Genomic DNA, 22,897 nt, shown 5'->3' with positions numbered 1-22,897 from the left:
ACATAAGGGATGACCTTTTAATTATCCTAGGTTAATGACTACTGGTTTGTTACTTAAAGTCTTGCCAAGTACTCTGATTTAATAAGAGAAGTGGACAGAAACCCGAAAAGAAGCGTGAAGGTGCTCTACTCATTTCAAAAAGGTGACTACCATAGAGGTTAATCATTCATGTTTCTGGTGTGTACTGTACCTTCTTGGCCTCTTTGAGTTGTTTCAGCAGGTCCGTCTGCTGCTCCTGCATCTTGGTCTTCCACTCCTGGAGCTGCTCCAGCTGAATCTTGTGTTTCTCCAGCTCCTTCAGCTTGACCTGAATAATCATTGTAAATATGAATAAATAATAATACAAGTTATTACATATTTATCAAAATTTTTAAAAATCTACTTTAGATGTCTTTATATTTGTATATTCATACAGAGACAGCCAGTAAACATGCTGTACATAATATAATAACAAGATAAATAGATTATTAAAAAGACAAAGACCTTGTCCTCCGCCCGCTTCATCTTCAGGGTCTCCAGCTTCTCCTCTAGGTCCTTCACCTGGCCACGCAGAGACTCTTCCTCCTGGAAACACGGAGAGGTTCAGGTGTGAAGGTGAACACATCAGGGAAGACAGAGAGAGAAAGGGGGGGGGGGCATTGAGAGAGGGGATAGTGGACATCTCAAAGCAACCAGAGACGTTAGAACCCACATTCCAAAAAAACACCTCAAAAGCTCCAAGACATGCTCCCACCACCAAGAACCGTGGCTGGAGTAAACTCCTTTACTCAGTAATATTAAACCAAAGAAACTCTGCCCTCTGTTGGCATGCAGGTGAAGGGCAGTGGTAGTGAGGCTGAGGAGTAGCACCCTATGATCCCTGCATACGTCCCAAATGGATATGTCCCAAATGGCAGCGTATTCCCTATGAAGCAGTACACTATATAGGGAATAGGGTGCCATTTGGGGCAACCCCGGTTTGTTAATCAAACAACATGCCCAGACCAGATAAGCATGCGTTCAGATACTGTTACCCTACCTGCTTTGATGCAGGAGGCTCAGCCTGTTTACAACGACAACATGGACGGAACACAACAATCAACAGACAACGAATGAGGAAACACAATGGATGGAGGTGATATCATGGTGAAGCTGGGCGATGCGGACAAAAAGATACAATCACCATAAACTGACTGAATCAATACAACAAATAGAATGATACGTTTACAATAATGTGCACCAGCTTTTGTTGTCACCCTTCAAACTACTACTGCTAGTTTGAATGTTGTAGCCATCGACGGCCGACGGGGCCATAAAGATGGAGGAATTCAGATATGACATCTTGTTTTTAGCACTACCCACAGAGTTCTTAAACTACGGCGAGCGACATGGTTCAATGTGCCAGTAAACATTGTTTTATTGTCTGCGTCTTAAAACTTTGGGATCATGTACACGGTGCCAATGACCATACAAATAGTAACGGAGAGCGATGAACAACACTGCAAACTTAGCAAAACAAGGAATGTGTGGTAAGTACATGGGGGTCGCCATCTTCATGCACAGTTGCACAGTCGCCATTATCCCAATAATCACCCCATATTAGCAAACTTAATTTCAAACTTCACTTTTCTGTAGAATAGGCTAATTATCGTAATGAATGTCATCAAAATGTCCTCATTAAGTGGTATGTGTCGATCATTTTTTGGGTTTATCGTCTCAGCTCTATATAAATTACATATCAGGCTGCAGGCTTTTGTTCCAGCCCAGCAGTAAACATATCCAACAATGTATCAATGTTATGATAAATGGGGTGTTTTCTTTCTGTGCTAGACCAAAAAACTCCCCAGAACCTAAGGTGATGATCTGATTGGCCACAGGGGGTTGTGGACTGACCTTGCTAGGGGTGGCGGGGGGTGGAGCTCCGGACGTGGCGGGGATGCCGCTGGGCAGGGGGACGACAGGAGCCCCCAGCGCACCCTTGGAAGACAGGCTGCCCTCGCTGACATCCTCCCTGGACCGAGAGCTGGACAAGCCGATGGCCCGGGGAGCCTGGAGAGGTGGGAGGTAGAGAGAGGTGGGAAAGGGGGCAGGTAGAGAGAGGGAGGTAGAGAGAGGTGGGAGGTAGAGAGAGGTGTGGGAGGGGGAGGTAGAGAGAGGTGTGGGAGGGGGAGGTAGAGAGGTGTGGGAGGGGGAGGTAGAGAGAGGTGTGGGAGGGGGAGGTAGAGAGAGGTGTGGGATGGGGAGGTAGAGAGAGGTGGGAGGGGGTAGGTAGAGAGAGGTGTGGGATGGGGAGGTAGAGAGAGGTGTGGGAGGGGGTAGGTAGAGAGAGGTGTGGGGGTGGAAGGAGGGGGAGAGGGTGGAGGTAGAGAGAGGTGGGGAGTTAAAGGGTGGAGGAGGGGGTAGGTAGAGGGTGGAGGTAGAGAGGGGTAAAGAAAAGATAGAAAGAGAAAGGGGAGCGAGAGAGGAGAACAGGAAGAGGGAGAAATACAAGTAAAATACATGTAAAAGAGAACTACATCTGTGAGACCGTACCATTACCTGTTAATCCCAGTGACCATAAAAACAGACTGCTCCCAGAACTGAACACAGAAACATTCCACCCAGAGCCCAGGTGAACTCCGGTAAACCCGTATCTAAGTGAAACCTGCCGTGGTGAGCAAATACCACACCCAGTGGCATTTAAGTCACCCTTTACTGTGCTGATCTGGCCTCCACCAAAAAGTACCAACAGTTCTCAAGGAACTGGCCAGGTGAACTGAACTGTCTGTAAAAGGGTGAACTCTGGTTTTAGAGGCACTACTACAGTAGTAAGTTACTGCTTCACATTTTGTGGGAACTTTGGTTTAAAATACTAAAGCTAACTACGCTATCGTTTTTCCAGTTATTGCAGTGAATTTGACCTTTGTTCACCCCTCCAGGAATGACCCGAGTTCACCCCTCCAGGACCAGAGTTGATCTCTCCCAGGGGAGTCAGGTGCTTTGAGGCCTGGAACGTACCATGAGGAGGGAGGGGAGGGAGCTGGAGGAGGAGAGACGACCTGGAGTGTCCCACTGTTGTATGAGAGTAGACTGTTAGGGGTTGAAGAGCTGTCTACTGCTGTTCTCTCTTCCTGAGGGAATCTTCTAGAACAACTTTATACACTCTACTACTCTCACATTCTATAGTTAGGCCTAAACAGATACACACACCATGTACTGACGTGCGACATACTCTCAAGTCAAATACTGACTGTTGATTATCTCAGTCTATGACGTTAAACTGTAGCAGGAGATCTCCCACTCTAAAACATCATTCCTTCGCAGACTGTGGTGAGCTACTTTCCTACTCTGTCTCATACCTACATCTTCCATATTCATGAGCTTATCAACATTCCGTTGCTCTAATCTACCTCAGAGCGTACTGCTGTGACATCACAAGGTCGACACGATCTACAGTAGGAATGGACAGGTGGGCTCGTCTTTAACAGAACCCTTTTACCACAGCGTCTGCTGTTCATAACAAGCTCACCTTGGTGCTACGACGGGTGACGGACTGGAGGAGGAGGAGGAAGAGGAGGAGGAAGAGGGTATAGAACACACACACACAGGCCCAGCAGAGACGGCGAAGGGCAGTAGTTAGCAGGGCAGAGAGGCAGAAACACACAGGGTTAATATTAGTCAAAACACACTGATATATCACTCTCCAGCAGGCTGGACTGCTGTGTGTTACTGCATTCCCCTTAGTCACTTCAAGGAAAACTCCACCCAAAAACTCTCAGTATTTGCTTCATTGTTGACATACAGAAATACAGCCGGTTTGACGCACTTTGCATCATATGATGCAACATACCGACTGTATTTCTGTATTTGAAAGCTGCATATCTTGAAAACTTCATTGCTGACCTGCAAAACATTTTAGAACTATATCAACTATTGACTAATCAAACAAATACCAAAAGAGAGTTTTTGGGTGGAATTTTTCTTTAAGTCTTTGTGCAAGTATGAAGTTTGAGCTGATAACCGCTACTTTCAAAAACTGAGGAGACGTACTGTAGTTAATATATAAGTGGGTGAAGTCGATGTTAAAAAGTATATAACATGACTTAAAATAAGTTACAAAATAAAATAATCCCAAGTGAAGTCGAGGCAAAAACAAGGCGCATCACAATGCAAGAATACAAAAATAATAAATATATATAAAAAATGAACCTAACAGCCAGAACATGGAACATCATGCTCCTAAATGTGTCATAGAACCAATGTGAAAATGTACGGTGACATGAAACACCCATGTGATCCGTTAGCAGAATACAGAACAGAAGACGAACGACAGAAAAGCTATGACAGGCCAAAAATATTACCCTGAACAGCCTAATTCAAAAGAAAAGCTATGACAGGCCAAAAATATTACCCTGAATAGCCTCATTTAAAAAGAAAAGCTATGACAGGCCAAAAATATTACCCTGAACAGCCTAATTCAAAAGAAAAGCTATGACAGGCCAAAAATATTACCCTGAACAGCCTAATTCAAAAGAAAAGCTATGACAGGCCAAAAATATTACCCTGAACAGCCTCATTTAAAAGAAAAGCTATGACAGGCCAAAAATATTACCCTGAACAGCCTCATTTAAAAGAAAAGCTATGACAGGCCAAAAATATTACCCTGAACAGCCTAATTCAAAAGAAAAGCTATGACAGGCCAAAAATATTACCCTGAACAGCCTCATTTAAAAGAAAAGCTATGACAGGCCAAAAATATTACCCTGAACAGCCTAATTCAAAAGAAAAGCTATGACAGGCCAAAAATATTACCCTGAACAGCCTCATTTAAAAGAAAAGCTATGACAGGCCAAAAATATTACCCTGAACAGCCTCATTTAAAAGAAAAGCTATGACAGGCAAAAATATTACCCTGAACAGCCTCATTCAAAAGAAAAGCTATGACAGGCCAAAAATATTACCCTGAACAGCCTCATTTAAAAGAAAAGCTATGACAGGCCAAGAATATTACCCTGAACAGCCTCATTTAAAAGAAAAGCTATGACAGGCAAAAATATTACCCTGAACAGCCTCATTCAAAAGAAAAGCTATGACAGGCCAAAAATATTACCCTGAACAGCCTCATTTAAAAGAAAAGCTATGACAGGCCAAGAATATTACCCTGAACAGCCTCATTTAAAAGAAAAGCTATGACAGGCAAAAATATTACCCTGAACAGGCTAATTCAAAAGAAAACGTGACAAGCATGCAACCACCGTGGCAAAGTAGGTGAGCATAGTTTTAAATATCTATACCTTCTTAGAAACGGGCGTCTGTAATGGTATTTGGGGGGAGAGGAGAGAGGGATAGAGAGAAGTAGAAAAGAGGGAAGAGGTCAGGTAGGTCACATGGAGGGAGAGAAAAGGAGAGGGATAGAGAGAAGTAGAAAAGAGGGAAGAGGTCAGGTAGGTCACATGGAGGGAGAGAAAAGGAGAGGGATAGAGAGAAGTAGAAAAGAGGGAAGAGGTCAGGTAGGTCACATGGAGGGAGAGAAAAGGAGAGGGATAGAGAGAAGTAGAAAAGAGGGAAGAGGTCAGGTAGGTCACATGGAGGGAGAGAAAAGGAGAGGGATAGAGAGAAGTAGAAAAGAGGGAAGAGGTCAGGTAGGTCACATGGAGGGAGAGAAAAGGAGAGGGATGGAGAGAAGTAGAAAAGAGGGAAGAGGTCAGGTAGGTCACATGGAGGGAGAGAAAAGGAGAGGGATGGAAATCGCTCCCAAACAAAAGGCCTGTATGTTTCCTGTACCTGTTTGACTGATTTTGGAATCTCAGGGATGTCTGAAGATAAAAACAGAAGGAACAGATCACATGTAATTATAAACACACACAACCATTTATAAACTAATTCTAAACCCTTTAGGAATACTTGAAGTGGACCGTAATATAACGTGTTACAGTAACTAGGTTTCCATCCAATCGGCAACAGATTTTCATGCCAATATTCTATATCTGCTTAACAACAATACATTTCCCCACCAAAGATGAGTTTCCATCGAATGGACTTGTTGGGGATTAAAAGGCTGTGCGTGATGACGTAGTGCACATAACATTTACTTCTGCGGTTTCATTCCCATGTAGTGAATAGAAAAGTTTAATGGTTTTCCATGGCATTTTCAACTCTACTGATGGATTTCTCATTAAAAAAAAATTTTTTAAATGGCATTGTATAGTTGTAATTATTATATTATATATAGTTATAAATTCATCCCTCATTTCATCTGTAGTCTAATGAACTACATGGTTTCATGTCATCGCGTGACTCCAAGTTTACTTCCATATGAAGGGTATTATATCAATATTTGTGCATAAAGAGTTTCTGCAGACAATTCTCACATAATGAATTTAACCGACACAAAAAGATCCCACCATGTCTAGAGTATTTAGTTTTGTCGACATGTGGAGAGTTAACGGACACATTTTCTGTTTCCATCAGACCTGTCATGACATTTTTTATCCAACATGTACTTTACTCGCTTAAAAACGTTGGATGGAAACGTGGATAGTGTTGTCTTTATGATTGTAGCCTAAAGATCAGTGCCATGCTATCCAGGGTTGGGGAGAACTCCATTTCAATTCAGGAAGTAAAGTAGCATTGAGGACAATTAGAATTGGAATTTCAGTTTACTTACTGAATTGACTGAATTGAATTGAAATTAAATGAACCCCAATCCTGATGCTATCTGAGGCCATGTAAATGAAGGCTACAGCTTTGTTATTCTGCTCACCTTTCTGCTTGGACAGGAACTTGGCAGTGGAAGATTCTGGGATGTCTGGAGAGGTGGCACCATCTTCCACTAGCTGGATCTGATAAGGACAGAGAGGGAGACCGGTTCAATACACCAGTCTATTACTCTTCCACAATGTGTGTGTCACAGTTAGAGAGAGAGAGAGTGTCTGTGTGTGCGTCACAGTTAGAGAGAGAGAGAGTGTCTGTGTGTGCGTCACAGTTAGAGAGAGAGTGTCTGTGTGTGCGTCACAGTTAGAGAGAGAGAGTGTCTGTGTGTGCGTCACAGTTAGAGAGAGAGAGAGTGTCTGTGTGTGCGTCACAGTTAGAGAGAGAGAGTGTCTGTGTGTGCGTCACAGTTAGAGAGAGAGAGAGTGTCTGTGTGTGCGTCACAGTTAGAGAGAGAGAGAGAGAGAGAGTGTCTGTGTGTGCGTCACAGTTAGAGAGAGAGTGTCTGTGTGTGTGTCAGTTAGAGAGAGAGTGTCTGTGTGTGTCAGTTAGAGAGAGAGTGTCTGTGTGTGTCAGTTAGAGAGAGAGTGTCTGTGTGTGTCAGTTAGAGAGAGTGTCTGTGTGTGTCAGTTAGAGAGAGTGTCTGTGTGTGTCAGTTAGAGAGAGTGTCTGTGTGTGTCAGTTAGAGAGAGGTCGTCTGTCAGTTAGAGAGAGGTTGTCTGTGTGTGTGGTATGGAGGGTTAGCTTAGTTACCTGGGACTGGCGCACAAAGATGCCGCAGTTCTCATCACACTGGAAGTATCTCTTCCCCTGGACCGTGCCATCATTCTTGCCCTTAGGCTCATCCAGGATCACACCCACCCACTTACCCGTGGCAAAGAGCGTGGCGCCCACATACGCCACCGTGCCACGCTGGCCCTTACCGATCACCTCCACCACCGAGCCCACCTTGGCAGGCTTGCCTCCCCCGTCCGCACTCATCTTGCTCAGGAGGGGGCTGCCGGAAATCTGGGGGGTAGAGAGAGAGAACATAGTTTAGGACAGAGGACCTTGTGACTGCTGGTCTACAGCCTCACCTCGGTTTGATTTTTTTGTGATCTTTGCACTTCTCTGTGTGCCTGGAAATCTGTCATTTATCCACAAACAAGAAACAATGACAACTGAGTTCTTGGTGAGATCTAAGATAAAACATTTGAACATTGGATTTTCCACCCCAACAAAGTGAAGCATGCAAACATGTTTTTATTGATGACAACATTCCATGCCATCAACTCGGCCATCAGATTTGCCACCAATGCTCCTTACAGGACACATCACTGCACTCTATACTCCTCTGTAAACCCGTCACAAGACCACTGGTTGATGCTTATTTATAAAACCCTCTTAGGCCTCACTCCCCCCTATCTGATATACCTACTGCAACCCTCATCCTCCACATACAACACCCATTCTGCCAGTCACATTCTGTTAAAGGTCCCCAAAGCACACACATCCTTGGGTTGCTCTTCTTTTCAGTTCTCTGGAGCTAGTGACTGGAATGAGCTGCAACAAACACTCAAACTAGACAATTTTATCTCAATCTCTTCATTCAAAAACTCAATCATGGACAATCTTATTGACAGTTGTGGCTGCTTTACATGATGCATTTTGTCTCTACCTTCTTGCCCTTGGTGCTGTTGTCTGTGCCCAATAATGTTTTATCATGTTTTGTGCTGCTACCATGTTGTTGTCATGTTGTGTTGCTACCAGGTTGTTGTCATGTTGTGTTGCTACCATGTTGCTGCCATGCTGTGTTGTCATGTGTTCTCAACTAGCTTACCTTTATTTAACCAGGTAGGCTAGTTGAGAACAAGTTCTCATTTACAACTGCGACCTGGCCTAGATAAAGCAAAGCAGTTGTGCGTTTTGTCCTATATTTGTATTTTTAATCCCAGCGGGAAGCATTTTGCCTTTTGGTAGGCCGACATAAATAAGAATTTGTTCTAAACCGACTTGTCTAGTTAAATAAAAGGTTAAATAACTAGACCTAATTGCCCATTAAGGCAATTACGCCTAGTTCACAGACTGCCAGGAAGAGGCTGAGAGGGAAAATGGCTGATTTAGGCCTATTCCACAACAAGTACTAGAAACAAACATATTGATGATAGACCCACTAGGTCTAGTTCCCTCTTCTGAATGTCAACTAGCTGACTCTTAGCTAGCTAGGCCATATAGACAGACACACAGCCAGCTGACTCATGCTAGCTAGGCCACAGACAGCCTGAGGACAGAGCAGTCACACACCCAGTCATATGGTTCAGCAGACTGTAACCATTACTGCCGGTAGACACAGACAGTACCGCTCACAGTCTACCCACACTGAGGACATTTTTGAGAAATGGTCCAAATGGGCCATGGAGGAACATGGCAAACATCATATGTGGGTCTTCAGGGAGGCAATGTCATGTGAGAGGAGACCAGATTAGCTGTAGCTAGCCTGATAGATATAGTCCGAAAGGCAGACAGCTGGGAGGAGTAGCCAGGATCATGGCAGGAATGGTGTTAGTCAGAAACTAGAAACAAAAGAACTAGAAACTGAGCTCTTATGTCATAACACCGGAACATCCAGGAAATGCCATTAACATTGGAATAGTCGACCCTTCCTTCCTAACCGTGACTTCTTCAGCTGAAGCGGTGAACAGATCATGGAGCCACAACATGTTATTTCATCATCACCAAAATCATCATCTTCAGCACCGTGCTGCATAGCCTGCATTGTGAGTAAAACTAGTATTTTAACTTCATTTCTTTGCCAGCAGAATCAACAAGAAAACTGCTCTTGATACAGTTCTGTTCTCGAATGTGGCACCACTAAAAATGGTTGACCGAAGTATCAAATCAAAAGTAGCCTATAGACAATCACTAGCCTTAGGTAAAATAACTGACTGTTGCTGTTTGTCCGTACAATCAAATCAACTCATACGTAGGAACTAGTCTAGTCTTAGACAGAATATCAGATAGGACTCACCAAGCTACCCCGGCCCATTGCCAGGACGGCCACGGAATGCCGCCTGTGCATTCCAGCCATATTGACTTGTTGCCTTATTTATCCGCAAAATAACAACAGTATCAAACAGTGTAAGTGTTTCCATCTCTCCTCCTAGCTTCTCTCACTATTTTTCTGAGAGGAAGTGTTTGTGACAGAGACAGGAGGGGTGAAAAAGAGATGAGTCTCTGGCAGGGGAAGCTATTAGTGATGCTTTGCCTTCAGCATCCAGAAATCATCACAACTCTTAAGTGAGCTTGTGTACTTCTCCCGAATCCCAACAAGTACACAATAACATTGTTGTCTCCAGCGGTAGCAGCTAGATCATTATGGTAAAACTGAAAATAATCTTACCATAACAATACCTGACAAGACACTAGTAGGGCCTGATATGGACCTGTACTGAAATAAGAACATCAGTCAGTCAGTGAGAAAGGATGTGTTTCTGATTATGCTCGTGTCAGCACTTGACCGTCACCAATAGAAATGATCATCCTCCTTTTCAGGAGTATGTATCTACTTCAGGGGTTGTCAGTGTCATCTTGCCCTGTAAGATCAGGTGAAAGTGTCATCCAGCACAAACATTATGACAGTTGGCAAGCTAAACTAGATAGCTGGCCAGCCAGGTTCAGTGGTTAACCTGTGTCATCTAACTTAGTTAGCTAACGCTAGTTGGTTACTAAGCTAGCTAACTGTGGTGTGTTTCGTGTCAGTCAAAAATCTGATTGTAATGTTAGGTAGCTCGAGCAAACAAATTAGCTAGCTAACTACTCTGAAAAATGTATATTCATAGTTTTCCCATGGAAAGAAGCAGTGACTCACTCTGGCGAACTAAAATAATTTGCTAGCTAACGTTAAATCAACAATATATTTCATTGTAGCTAGTAACGCTAGCTAGCGAACGTCAGATTCATAGCTAACGTTATACTAGATGCGAAGTGTTAGCCTAACAGTCAATAATCTTGAGAAGCTAGATAACGTTAGCAAACTTCTGCCACCTACCTGCAAATTGGCAAAGTTAGGTTTGGTATGATGCTCCAAAAGAACTTGTTGGTTAAACGGAAGTTAAAAATATACATGTAAGGGTCAGTTAGCAAAATACCATGTCCACCCTATATTATAAGAACGGTCCACCCTATATTATAAGAACGGTCCACCCCACACCAACTTCCGGTGATTTTTTTCTTATTATAAATGGTCTACTTCCGGTCCTTCTGACAAAAGTGAAATTAATTTAACTAGCAATGCGCAAAACGTTTATTTAGAAACAAAACTTAAAATATTTGAACTGTTTTTCCACTCACATGAGCTCAGTATAAAAAAAGTTATTCAACTGTTCCCATAGGAGAAACATTTTTGGTTCCCGGCAGAACCCTTTTGAGTTCCATGTCCAACCATCTGCAGAAAGGCCTCTACGTGGAACCCAAAAGGGTTCTACCTGGAACCAAAAGGGTTCATCAAATGGTTCTCCCATGGGGACATTATTTGAGATTTTGATTTAGAAGTATCAAAAATCGAATACACATTCTTTGGCACATTCTTGTAAACAACAGGTGTAGACTAACAGTGAAATGCTTACGGCCCTTCCCAGCAATGCAGAGAGAAATAATAGAAAAATAATAACACAAGGAGTAAATACACAACGAGTAACTATAATTTGGCTATATCCACATGGTAGGTACCGAGTCGACATGCAGAGGAAGGAGGTAATTCAGCAACAGGATAGATATTAAACATTAGCAGCAGCGTATGTGATGAGTCAAAAGAGTTAGTGCAAAAGGGTCAATGCAGATAGTTAAATAGCTACCTGGACTAACTATTAAATAGTTACCCAAATAGCAGTCTTATGGCTTGGGGGTAAAAGCTGTTCAGGGTCCTGTTGGTTCTAGACTTGGTGCATCAGTACTGATTGCCGTGCAGTAGCTGAGAGAACAGTATGACTTGGGTGGTATAGAGGTCCTGGATGGCAGGGAACTCGGCACCAATGATGTACTGGGCAGTGCGCACTACCCTCTGTAGCGCCTGGTCAGAAGCCGAGCAGTTGCCAGTTGCCAAGATGCTCTCAATGGTGCAGCTGTAGAACCTTTTGAGGAGCTGATGGCCCATGACAAATCTTTTCAGCCTCCTGAGGGGGAAGAGGCGTTCTCGTGCCTTCTTCCCCACTGTGTGTGGACCATGATAATTCTTTAGTGATGTGGACACCAAGGAACTTGAAGCTCTCGACCCGCTCCACTACAGCCCCGTCCCTGTAGGCTGTCTCATCATCATCGGTGATCAGGCCAACCATGTTGTGTCGTCAGCAAACTTTATGATGGTGTTGGAGTCGTGCGCGGCCACACAGTCGTGGGTGAAGAGGGAGTACAGTAGGGGAATATGCACGCATCTCTGAGGGCCCCTGTGTTGAGGGTCAGCGTGGTGAATGTGTCGTTTCAGGTGGTGGCGGCCCGTCAGGAAGTCCAGGACCCAGTAGCAGAGGAACGTGTTCAATCCCAGGGTCCTGAACTTAGTGATGAGCTTGGAGGGCACTATGGTGTTGAATGCTGAGCTATCGTCAATGAACAGCATTCTCACATAGGTGTTCATTTTGTTCAGGTGGGAAAGGGCAGTGTGGAGTGTAATAGAGATTGCATCGTCTGTGGATCTGTTTGGGGCGGTATGTGAACTGAAGTGGGTCTAGGGTTTCTGGGATAATGGTGTTGATGTGAGCCATGACCAGCCTTTCAAAGCATTTCATGGCTACATATGTGAGTGCTATGGGGCGATAGTCATTTAGACAGGTTACCTTGGTGTCCTGTTCAGGGGGTTTACTTATACGTCAAGCTGCCTCACGCTATAGAAACAGGAGACAGGCTCCTGCTCCTATGAGCCGTTCCGGCTCGCAGAGAGTTAAGGCTTGTGAAAGGCTGCTTACTTACCTTGGCGTTCTTGGGCACAGGGACTATGGTGGTCTGCTTGAAATATGTAGGTATTGCAAACGGGGTCAGGGAGAGGTTGAAAATGTCAGCGAAGACACTTGCCAGCTAGTCAGCGCATGCTCTGAGTACACGTGCTGGTAATCTATCTGGCTCTGTGGCCTTGTGAATGTTAACTTGTTTAAAGGTCTGACTCATATCGGGTACGGAGAGCGAGATCACACAGTCGTCCAGAACAGCTTGTACTCTCATGCATGGTTCAGTGTTGCTTGCCTTGAAGCATAGTTGTGGTAGTCAACATATATTACTCAGATGGAAAATATATTCAGAGCCTTTTATTCAATGGCTTGGTAAGCTATCTTAGATTGTTGGCTGTTAAAGGCTCTCTATGATGAAAAGAGAACTATGAATGTTAGAGATAGCCTGCACAGATAAAAATACACCTTATGGAACAGCGGGGACTGTGAAGAGAAACAGACACACACGCACACACACTAGCAAACACACTCTACACACACACGCGTACATTGTAACATTGTTGTATGGTGGTATTATACATTTTGATATGTAGTGGTGTATTAATGTTATATGATGTACTGTTTTTATCTTTTGTTGTATGTGTGATGTAAGCGCCTTAATGTGTTTGGACCCCAGGAATAGTAGCTGCTGCCTTGACCTAACCCTAATACTTGGCAGCTAATGGGGATCCCTGATAAATACATCAAATTAAAATACAAAAATAAATACTTTGTAAAGGGCTGACAAAATACCTTTTGTAGGTAGCTTATGTTTAGAGCTTCAACCTCAGGATAACACTAAAATCATAATATAAAAGGTGTACTTATCCCATCCTAAAACTCCCACAGCATGATGGTTTTAACATGCCTTTCAGTCCAACAATTATATAACCATCTGGTTGGGGAGACTGTAGTCAAGAAGGAGGAAAGGCAGAAGCCCAGATCTATGTGAGAAATGTGAGGGAGAGAAAAAGAGACTGACTGGGTGTCTGTAGCTCAGCTGTAGTACAACTTCACTTTATGCAACAGTGTAACCAACCTTCCATCTGAAGCATTCCACCGCATATACAAAACGTTGAGCTCTCAGCTCTCTATAAGAACTAGAGACAGAGACTGAGATAAGCAGCTTACTTTGTGGCACGCAGTGAATAATGTTTTGCCTACTGTTTTTTCTCACTCTAAGACGATAGCATACCCGATGAATAAAACTAAATAGACCTGTACACAGAATAAGTGTCACTTATAATAAATCATTGTAGTTTGGACAAAAGTTACCTGTGTGCGCCTGCGCTATGATGGCATTAGCGTGGGGCTGTGCGGAGATGGCCAATCACATCACAGACGAGGTAGGCTACAGTAACCCACCAAAACGGGCCTGCTGGGAGGCGCTTGGCTAGAGCGTAGCTTTGGGTGAGCTGGGACAGCTCAAGACCGCAAGGGCGACAGACCGACAATCAGGGAGTGTGACGAGCAGCAAGTCATCCGTGTCACTCTCGTCTCTGTTCCTTCCCAGCAAGGTAAGAGTTATATTGACTGGCATTACTTGAATTAATTATCATATTACTGAGATTAAATAGTTGATGTGATAGTACGTTTTCGTTTTGATACTATTTGGTGAAAGCTTAATTAAAAGCCCTCCGAGAGTCCCATGAAGTGGCAAGAGTCCGGAGCTCGATAGAGCGACATAACGTCGCTTGACATGACTTGTATGGGATCAATATCAAATGTATTGTGAACACACAGCATGCATTTTGTACTCGTGTATCATGATCTGTACAAATAAGTACCAATCCACAAATGTAAATCACTATCCACAAATGTAAATCACTATCCACAAATGTAAATCACTATCCACAAATGTAAATCACTATCCACAAATGTAAATCACTATCCACAAATTTAAATCACTTTCCACAAACAAACACCTTTTGATTTGTATTTGTAAATCGATATATTGCATTAGAATTTTTTTATAACTGCAGATATGCAGGTCATTTCCAAGGGCCTTATTAAGTAAAATGACTGCCATAAAGATTTGCACATAGGAGAGATATGCGCAAACATGACAGATATGCCAAACCTACAACTCCGTGTTTGGAAGCGCTTCGGTCACCTGATCATAGAAAAAAAGTTCTCACACGTAGAAAGGGATTGAATTCGTAGAAAAAAAAAATTGTACCGGTAAAAAGCGATTTCTATAAATCGCTGACAACTTCTCGTTCGGCCGTGTTGATGCGGCAATATTGATGCCTGCAGAAATTATAGTATGGTAGCCATAATGTGTAACCATAGTATGTCCAACATAAATAATCGAAACCCTAGCCCACTCTATATTTGCAACACTATTGCGGCGTACACCCGTTCATCGCCCAAATAGTTGATTTAGCTGCCAAGTGTGATGGCACCACTAAATGTGAAGGATATGTCATACATTGTAAGTGATAATATTGTAACGACCCTGGGTTTATAAGCGCGGAAATCGACCCTGCCGCACGAGCATGCTTTTGCGGCACAGTCGATAGCGCGCCGGACCTAGGGCTATGAAGGTCGAGGGTTCGAGACCTGCTCCCTGCTGTTTCATTACAACATTATAATCCATCCGCTGTCTCATGTTGCACAGACGATGAGCATTAAGGAGAAATAAGTATTCCTGAGGCCTCTAGCCGTTTCCCCAGGAGAGGCATGCAAAAGGTAGGTTATGGGATTAGACAATCAACACAGCTGCCATTATATGAGTAATAGCATACATACAAGAGGTATACAAACAGACAATGATAACATATGCTAGGGGGTACAACAAATGACAGATTATACAAATACCTTAAAATACACACGTATGAATTGTTTTAACAGCTTTCTTATTAGAATAATGTAGAATGGTCTTAAATGAACTGCTCAAATTCCTCATAGAAAACATGGAAGAGTAGTTTTTTGTTAGTGAATTTACATTCATGAATATTACATTGTGCCATTAGCACAATTAGATTTGAGGTAAAATTGCTTTTCTTTATCATTATTATAGTTAATTAAGGAAACCGAGCAGCATATTCTCCCATAGATAAATCAAATTTGATTTGATTTGATTTAGAAAAACTAAAGTCATCAATAATAATAACATTTGTAAAGAAATGATGGCAAGATATTCATCATTTTATAAGTAGACAATGCCAAAATAAATGCAAAACTGTTTCTGGATGCTCAACACAACTACAGTTAATGTTAATATATTTTTTCATTTTATCCATGTAATGATTCACAGGGTAATACTTCATCATTCTGAAAGAGACCTCTTTGATCTTGTTAACAAGCAGGTATCTGTGTGGTAATAACCAGACTTTTTATTCCAATAGATATTGAAAAATGTATTCCAGTAACTTGTGACATAAGGAATGGATACAATATCCCTTTGAAATAAAGCATGTATATATCTGTTGTTCTGAGGGAGCAAGGAGAAACACAGTTTTCCTATTGGAGAGTCCACTGGATTAAGGAGGGCAGGTCAAGAAGGTGAGGTCTGGTTACACCTCTAAACAACATGAGAGTTCCAGATGGAACAGCATCAAAGACTATGGCGAACTCTCTAGTTGTAACAGGGATATTGTAATGAGGTAAAATCAATCCTCATATTGAGTAACAATCCTCCAGCAGGATATGATTATTAAACCAGTTCTTAAAAAATAAAGACTTGTTTCTATACAAAATATCCGTATAGTTCCAAATGAAATGCCTATGCGGGGAAAATTATGTTTATATATTAACGACCACGCTAAGAATACTTGTCTATGAAAAGCAGGTCATTTTGTAGGAATCTTATCAATATTATAGTTACAAAGTAACATACAATTGAAGCCACTAAAACGGGAGAAGATGTAAGGAGGGATGCAATTCCTAATTGAAGAAGGATTCTGAAAGTATTATTCAAAGTAGGAAAAAAAAATAAATTGAGACCACATATTCATATGTGTTCATAACGACAGATGTCCTAGTATAATGTGTACGGTTTTTCCAGATGAAGTTGAAAAGCATCTGGTCAACTGCTTTACCTATTTTGTTGTCAAGATGCAGGGACTGGGCTGCATAAGTAAGTCTGGAGATACCTTCAGCTTTAGAAAGCAATACTCAACCTTTCAAGGATAAATCCCTCTGCAACCAATGGTTCAACTTCTTTTAGTTTTTTTTCGATAATAGTTATGAAATTTAATGAGCATCTTATCTTTCCTGTTGACCCTTACATATGGTAATCCCAAGGTATGTTACCTTTTCCTTGACTGGAATATTGAATATAGAGGGTATCACACAGTCTTTAACAGCATACAATTTACACTTATTAAGGTGTAGGCAAAGACCAGATGCTTTGGGAAAACTATTTATCACATCGACTACTCTAGGAATCTGATCAGCATCTTTCAAAAAGAGGGTGGTGTCATCTGCAAGCTGACTGATGATGATAATATCTCTGTCAGCAATAGAGATCCCTTTTATATTGCTGGATTTAACAGAACATTTAAGAAGTTGGGTTGCAAGCAGGAAGAGGTAAGGTGAAATTGGGCAACCTTGCCTAATTCCTCTTTTCAAATCAAATCTAGCAGAAATGCCATGCTTTAATTTAATGGAACTGTTCCCATTCATTATAAAGAGTTTCAATAGTACAACAAAATAATTCCCCAAAACCACATTTCTCAAGGGAGCGAAATAGAAACTTATGTTCCACTGTATTGAAGGATTCATAAAGGTCTAAGAAGACAATCAAACTATCTTGGAAGATTAGATCAGAATAGTCAATAAGGTTTAACAGCAGTTGGAAATGATGAGGTACATGTCTATTCCTCATGAAGCCAGATTGAGTCCCTTCTATTATTGAGTCCAATACTGCCTTCATTCTTTTTGCAAATATAGATGCTAATATTTTGTTGTCGTTATTGAGAGGATAGATTGGACGCCAATTATCGAGGAGAAGCAAGTCTTTCTTGGATTTAGGTATTAATGTAATCAGACCTTAAGTCAAACTGGGAGGGAGAGCATTATTTGCAATGCTTTCAGAAAATACCTCCAATAGAAATGTGGCTAACTGTTGAGAAAAAGTTTTGTAAAACTCAGCAGATATACCATCAGTCCCAGGAGACTTATTGTTGTTAAGGTGTTCAGTAGAATAAATGCTCTCTTTAACTATAATAGGGTCATCACAGTGTTCCCTCTCAGCCTCCCAAATAGATTTCACATCCCCCAGAGTGTCCAAAAAAACTGAGTTGAGGACACCTCACAATACTTATAACTATATAAAATCCTGCAGAAGTTGCAACTAAAGATAGAGATTAATTTGGGATCATCTGTGATGAGAGCATTAATATGTATTTGTTGAATTGTATTATTTTTAGTGGTATTCTTCTAACCTGAGAAAATAAGATTAATCTTGTTCACCCTCCTCTCGCCACTTCTTCCTGGATTTTATTTATTTATCCATTATTTTACCAGCTAAGTTGACTGAGAACACATTCTCATTTGCAGCAACAACCTGGGGAATAGTTACAGGGGAGAGGAGGGGGATGAATGAGCCAATTGTAAACTGGGGATGATTAGGTGACTGTGATGGTATGAGGGCCAGATTGGGAATTTAGCCAGGACACCGGGGTTAACACCCCTACTCTTACGATAAGTGCCATGGGATCTTTAATGACCTCAGAGAGTCAGGACACCCGTTTAACGTCCCATCCGAAAGACTGCACCCTACACAGGGCAGTGTGTAGGGTGTTGGCCAATCACTGCCCTGGGGAATTGGGATATTTTTTTAGACCAGAAGAAATAGTGCCTCCTACTGGCCCTCCAACACCACTTCCAGCAGCATCTGGTCTCCCATCCAGGAACTGACCAGGACCAACCCTGCTTAGCTTCAGAAGCAAGCCAGCAGTGATATGCAGGGTGGTAGATCTGACAAAGGCTCCCTCTGCTTTCAGTTTATACATATCATCCAACTTGTGTTGTAGCTCAAACAGGACAAATTTGTCGTCCTCTGGGAGACTTTCAACAGGCTTATGAACAAGAGAGGTGATCTTTGTAATTACACTTTCTTCTTCAACTCTCCTCGTCTTGGCAAGAATACTAACATATTTTCCAACCTCACAATTAAAAAGCTCCCAGTTGTTATTGTATGAATTGTCATTTATAGCTTTGTTCCAGAAGTGTGTAATTAAATAGTTTATCTCCATCTTTACAAACTCATGTTTTAGTATATAGCTCCTAAGCTTCCAGGCCATTATCAGAGAACATGTTTTAATGTCAATTTAAATAGCTCTGCCAATGCTCCGTTGACATATTACGTCACCACTTGTTCTCTATTGTCTATGGAGAGGAATTCCTGTGGAGAGATTTCACAGACCTAATATAAACAATTTATCATGTTGACATGTTTGGTTTTCATCTTACTTTTATTTCGTTTTTAGACTACTTTTTTTTTACTTTGTCCTGTTTATTTAGTAGGCTTACAGTTTTTTATAAGAAGTTGAGAAGTGTTAGGCCTATGTGTATAAAATAAAAAGTTACCGGAGACAGTAGAGGGCATGCCTTTGGGGCAAATTCGAGAACTGTCTGTAGTTGATATGAAATATAATAAATTAAATGAACGCAGAAAAAAATCCTGCATGCAAATTCCAAATCAGGGCGTTGTGCTGAAGTTATAATTTGCCTGGTTTTTATTTATTTGACCCTTATTTAACTAGGCAAGTCAGTTAATTAAGAACAAATTCTTATTTTCAATGGCGGCCTAGGAACAGTGGGTTAACTGCCTGTTCAGGGGCAGAATGACAGATGTTTATCTTGTCAACTCGGGGATTAGATCTTGCAACCTTGCGGTTAAAAGTCTAATATTCTAGCCACTAGGCTACCTGACTTGCCTAGTTAAATAAAGGTTCAATTTAAAATGAAAATAAAAATAAAATACAAAAATAACTCTATTAGAGTGACATGTCATTTGCTCATCATGAGACACAGTCAACATGTTGACTGCAGTAAGTATTCTGAAAGACCTCCAATTAAAACTGCCTTCCATATTTACAATCTTTGAAATCCAGTGATTTTTGTTTTATGATTGTAACGATCATTTTTAAGATAGTTGTGACATCAACACCATTTTAACATTTGTCAGTGTCATTGATTAAATCTTTCTGGTGAGCTTAATATTGAGGTTGATCTTCACTGAACTAAACTGGAGGTCCCTAGTCTGGGTGCCAGTCTGTTTCTAAAACCTTGCCAAATCCATGTCACTCATAGTTTCATAAGGAGGATACCAGAAGGATGAAGGAGGATACCAGAAATAGAATGGCAGGCTAGGAGGGCCCCTTACACCAGATCCTGCCCCTGACAATCTGTTCTTAGATCAGTGATAGGAAGCCTGTCTGACAAGGCACCCCTGTTCAAAGTATATCTGATAATGTCCTCAAGGGGCTGTGCCTTGTACCAATGACCTTTTTAACACAACAAACCTGTATTGAGCCCAAAGACAGGGGAAATAGTATCCATTAATTACAGAACAATCACAGTAACATACTTTTTTTCATTGGCCTTTAACTTGCTACCATGTTATTACCATGTTGGTCCCACTTTCGGTGCTATAATGTAAAGTGCTACGACAGTGCCAGTTCTCTGCCCTCCTGGCCAGGTGTCCCGGATTTACGTTTACTATGTTACGTCTAGTCTATGAGACCAGGCATTTTGGCCAGGGTTCCATTGAAAAATAGGTATTTTGACCTCACCTTTATCAGGACAACGTGGTCAAATAAAATAATAATAGTTATGTAAGTCACCATTTTATTTGAATAGGTCAATAGATCAAACTATGATATAAAACAGATATAAAACAGAATTTCTACTTCCTGGTTTTATGTCCATATAGATGACAGACGTGGAGCTGATGAAGAGGATGTTACGGGCGGTGCTGGCGGCAAATAAGAGCGGGCCCGGGGTGTCTTTGTCTCGCCTCCAGTCTGAATACAAAGCTCTGACTGGTGAACAGATCCCTCATAAACAGATGGGTCATGCCAGTCTGGACACCCTGCTGCACAGCATTCCCAGCGTGGTTCACATGGAGCGCAACCGCACTGGGGAGGTGAGGAGAGAGTGTACACACATACACATACAAGCTCATGGATGGATGGGTGGACGGATAGATGGACGAGTGGGTGGGTGGATGGATGGGTGGGTGGATGGACGGATGGGTGGGTGGACGGGTGGGTGGGTGGATGGATGGACGGATGGGTGGATGGACGGATGGGTGGGTGGGTGGACAGATAGATGGGTGGACGGGTGGGTGGGTGGGTGGATGGATGGACTGGGAGACAAACAGCATGAGGAGAAAACACACAAACACATAGACGGATGGACAGATGGACACACACACAACACAACACTTGCACAGCAACACGCACATATACAGTGGGGAGAACAACAAGTATTTGATACACTGCCGATTTTGCAGGTTTTCCTACTTGCGAAGCATGTAGAAGTCTGTAAAAAAAAATTGGGGAATTTTACCCCTTTTTCTCCCCAATTTTCGTGGTATCCAATTATTGTAGTAGCTACTATCTTGTCTCATCGCTACAACTCCCGTACGGGCTCGGGAGAGACGAAGGTTGAATGTCATGCGTCCTCCGATACACAACCCAACCAGCCGTACTGCTTCTTAACACAGCGCGCATCCAACCCGGAAGCCAGCTGCACCAATGTGTCGGAGGCTACACCGTGCACCCGGCAACCTTGGTTAGCGCGCACTGCGCCCGGCCCGCTACAGGAGTCGCTGGTGCGCGATGAGACAAGGATATCCCTACCGACCAAGCCCTCCCTAACCCGGACGACGCTAGGCCAATTGTGCGTCGCCCCACGGACCTCCCGGTCGCGGCCGGTTACGACAGAGCCTGGGCGCGAACCCAGGGACTCTGATGGCACAGCTGGCGCTGCAGTACAGCGCCCTTAACCACTGCGCCACCCGGGAGGCGAAGTCTGTAATTTTTATCATAGGTACACTTCAACTGTGAGAGACGGAATCTAAAACAAAAATCCAGAAAGTCACATTGTATGATTTTTAAGTAATTCATTTGCATTTTATTGCATGACATAAGTATTTGATACATCAGAAAAGCAGAACTTAATATTTGATACAGAAACCTTTGTTTGCAATTACAGAGATCATACGTTTCCTGTAGTTCTTGACCAGGTTTGCACACACTGCAGCAGGGATTTTGGCCCACTCCTCCATACAGACCTTCTCCAGATCCTTCAGGTTTCGGGGCTGTCGCTGGGCATTACGGACTTTCAGCTCCCTCCAAAGATTTTCTATTGGATTCAGGTCTGGAGACTGGCTAGGCCACTCCAGGACCTCGAGATGCTTCTTACGGAGCCACTCCTTAGTCGCCCTGGCTGTGTGTTTCGGGTCGTTGTCATGCTGGAAGACCCAGCCACGACCCATCTTCAATGCTCTTACTGAGGGAAGGAGGTTGTTGGCCAAGATCTCGCGAAACATGGCCCCATCCATCCTCCCCTCAATACGGTGCAGTCGTCCTGTCCCCTTTGCAGAAAAGCATCCCCAAAGAATGATGTTTCCACCTCCATGCTTCACGGTTGGGTTGGTGTTCTTGGGGTTGTACTCATCCTTCTTCTTCCTCCAAACACAGCGAGTGGAGTTTAGACAAAAAACTCTATTTTTGTCTCATCAGACCACATGACCGTCTCCCATTCCTCCTCTGGATCATCCAGATGGTCATTGGCAAACTTCACACGGGCCTGGACATGCGCTGGCTTGAGCAGGGGAACCTTGCGTGCGCTGCAGGATTTTAATCCATGACGGCATAGTGTGTTACTAATGGTTTTCTTTGAGACTGTGGTCCCAGCTCTGGTTGGTAGGTGATCAAATACTTATGTCATGCAATAAAATGCAAATTAATTACTTAAAAATCATACAATGTGATTTTCTGGATTTTTGTTTTAGATTCTCACAGTTGAAGTGTACCTATGATACAAATTACAGACCTCAACATGCTTTGTAAGTAGGAAAACCTGCAAAATCGGCAGTGTATCAAATACTTGTTCTCCCCACTGTATGCACACATACACACACACCAACACTCAGACACACAAACACGTACACACACAGTCTTGTACAGCTAACCTTGTGGGGACTTCAGTCCCATTCAAAATCTTATTTTCCCTCAACTTAACCCTAAACCTAACCCCTACTCTTACCCTACCCTAATCCTGCAACTAACCCTAGCATCTAACCATAAAACTAA

At 42.6% G+C, this 22,897-nt stretch overlaps 2 protein-coding genes across 8 annotated transcripts in view; one reads left to right on the top strand and one right to left on the bottom strand.

Moving 5' to 3' along the window:
- LOC115137899 (dynactin subunit 1-like) overlaps nt 1-10,096 on the bottom strand; it is a 37,045-nt gene extending 26,949 nt beyond the window's left edge. The window contains exons 1-11 of one of the 7 annotated variants that reach the window (XM_065025297.1): nt 10,049-10,096; nt 7,423-7,677; nt 6,722-6,800; nt 5,743-5,774; nt 5,253-5,270; nt 3,488-3,511; nt 2,977-3,030; nt 1,873-2,028; nt 1,019-1,042; nt 484-564; nt 191-307 (exon numbers count right to left, since the gene is read on the bottom strand). In XM_065025297.1, the coding sequence (XP_064881369.1) occupies nt 191-307; nt 484-564; nt 1,019-1,042; nt 1,873-2,028; nt 2,977-3,030; nt 3,488-3,511; nt 5,253-5,270; nt 5,743-5,774; nt 6,722-6,800; nt 7,423-7,677; nt 10,049-10,051 (843 nt within the window). In that variant the 5' untranslated portion in view covers nt 10,052-10,096. The remainder of the gene's footprint in view (nt 1-190; nt 308-483; nt 565-1,018; nt 1,043-1,872; nt 2,029-2,976; nt 3,031-3,487; nt 3,512-5,252; nt 5,271-5,742; nt 5,775-6,721; nt 6,801-7,422; nt 7,678-10,048) is intronic. The other 6 variants (XM_029674188.2, XM_065025299.1, XM_065025298.1 and 3 more) reach the window with 6 other exon arrangements.
- Nucleotides 10,097-14,027: 3,931 nt separating this feature from the next.
- LOC115137898 (tudor domain-containing protein 7B-like) overlaps nt 14,028-22,897 on the top strand; it is a 42,819-nt gene continuing 33,949 nt past the window's right edge. Inside the window, exons 1-2 of the mRNA XM_029674187.2 lie at nt 14,028-14,140; nt 20,509-20,721. Coding sequence (XP_029530047.2) covers nt 20,509-20,721 — 213 coding nt within the window. The 5' untranslated portion in view covers nt 14,028-14,140. The remainder of the gene's footprint in view (nt 14,141-20,508; nt 20,722-22,897) is intronic.

The sequence above is a fragment of the Oncorhynchus nerka genome, linkage group LG12 (genome assembly GCF_034236695.1).
Source record: "Oncorhynchus nerka isolate Pitt River linkage group LG12, Oner_Uvic_2.0, whole genome shotgun sequence".
NCBI lineage: Eukaryota > Metazoa > Chordata > Actinopteri > Salmoniformes > Salmonidae > Oncorhynchus > Oncorhynchus nerka.
This window is presented reverse-complemented; position numbering and strand designations above follow the sequence as displayed.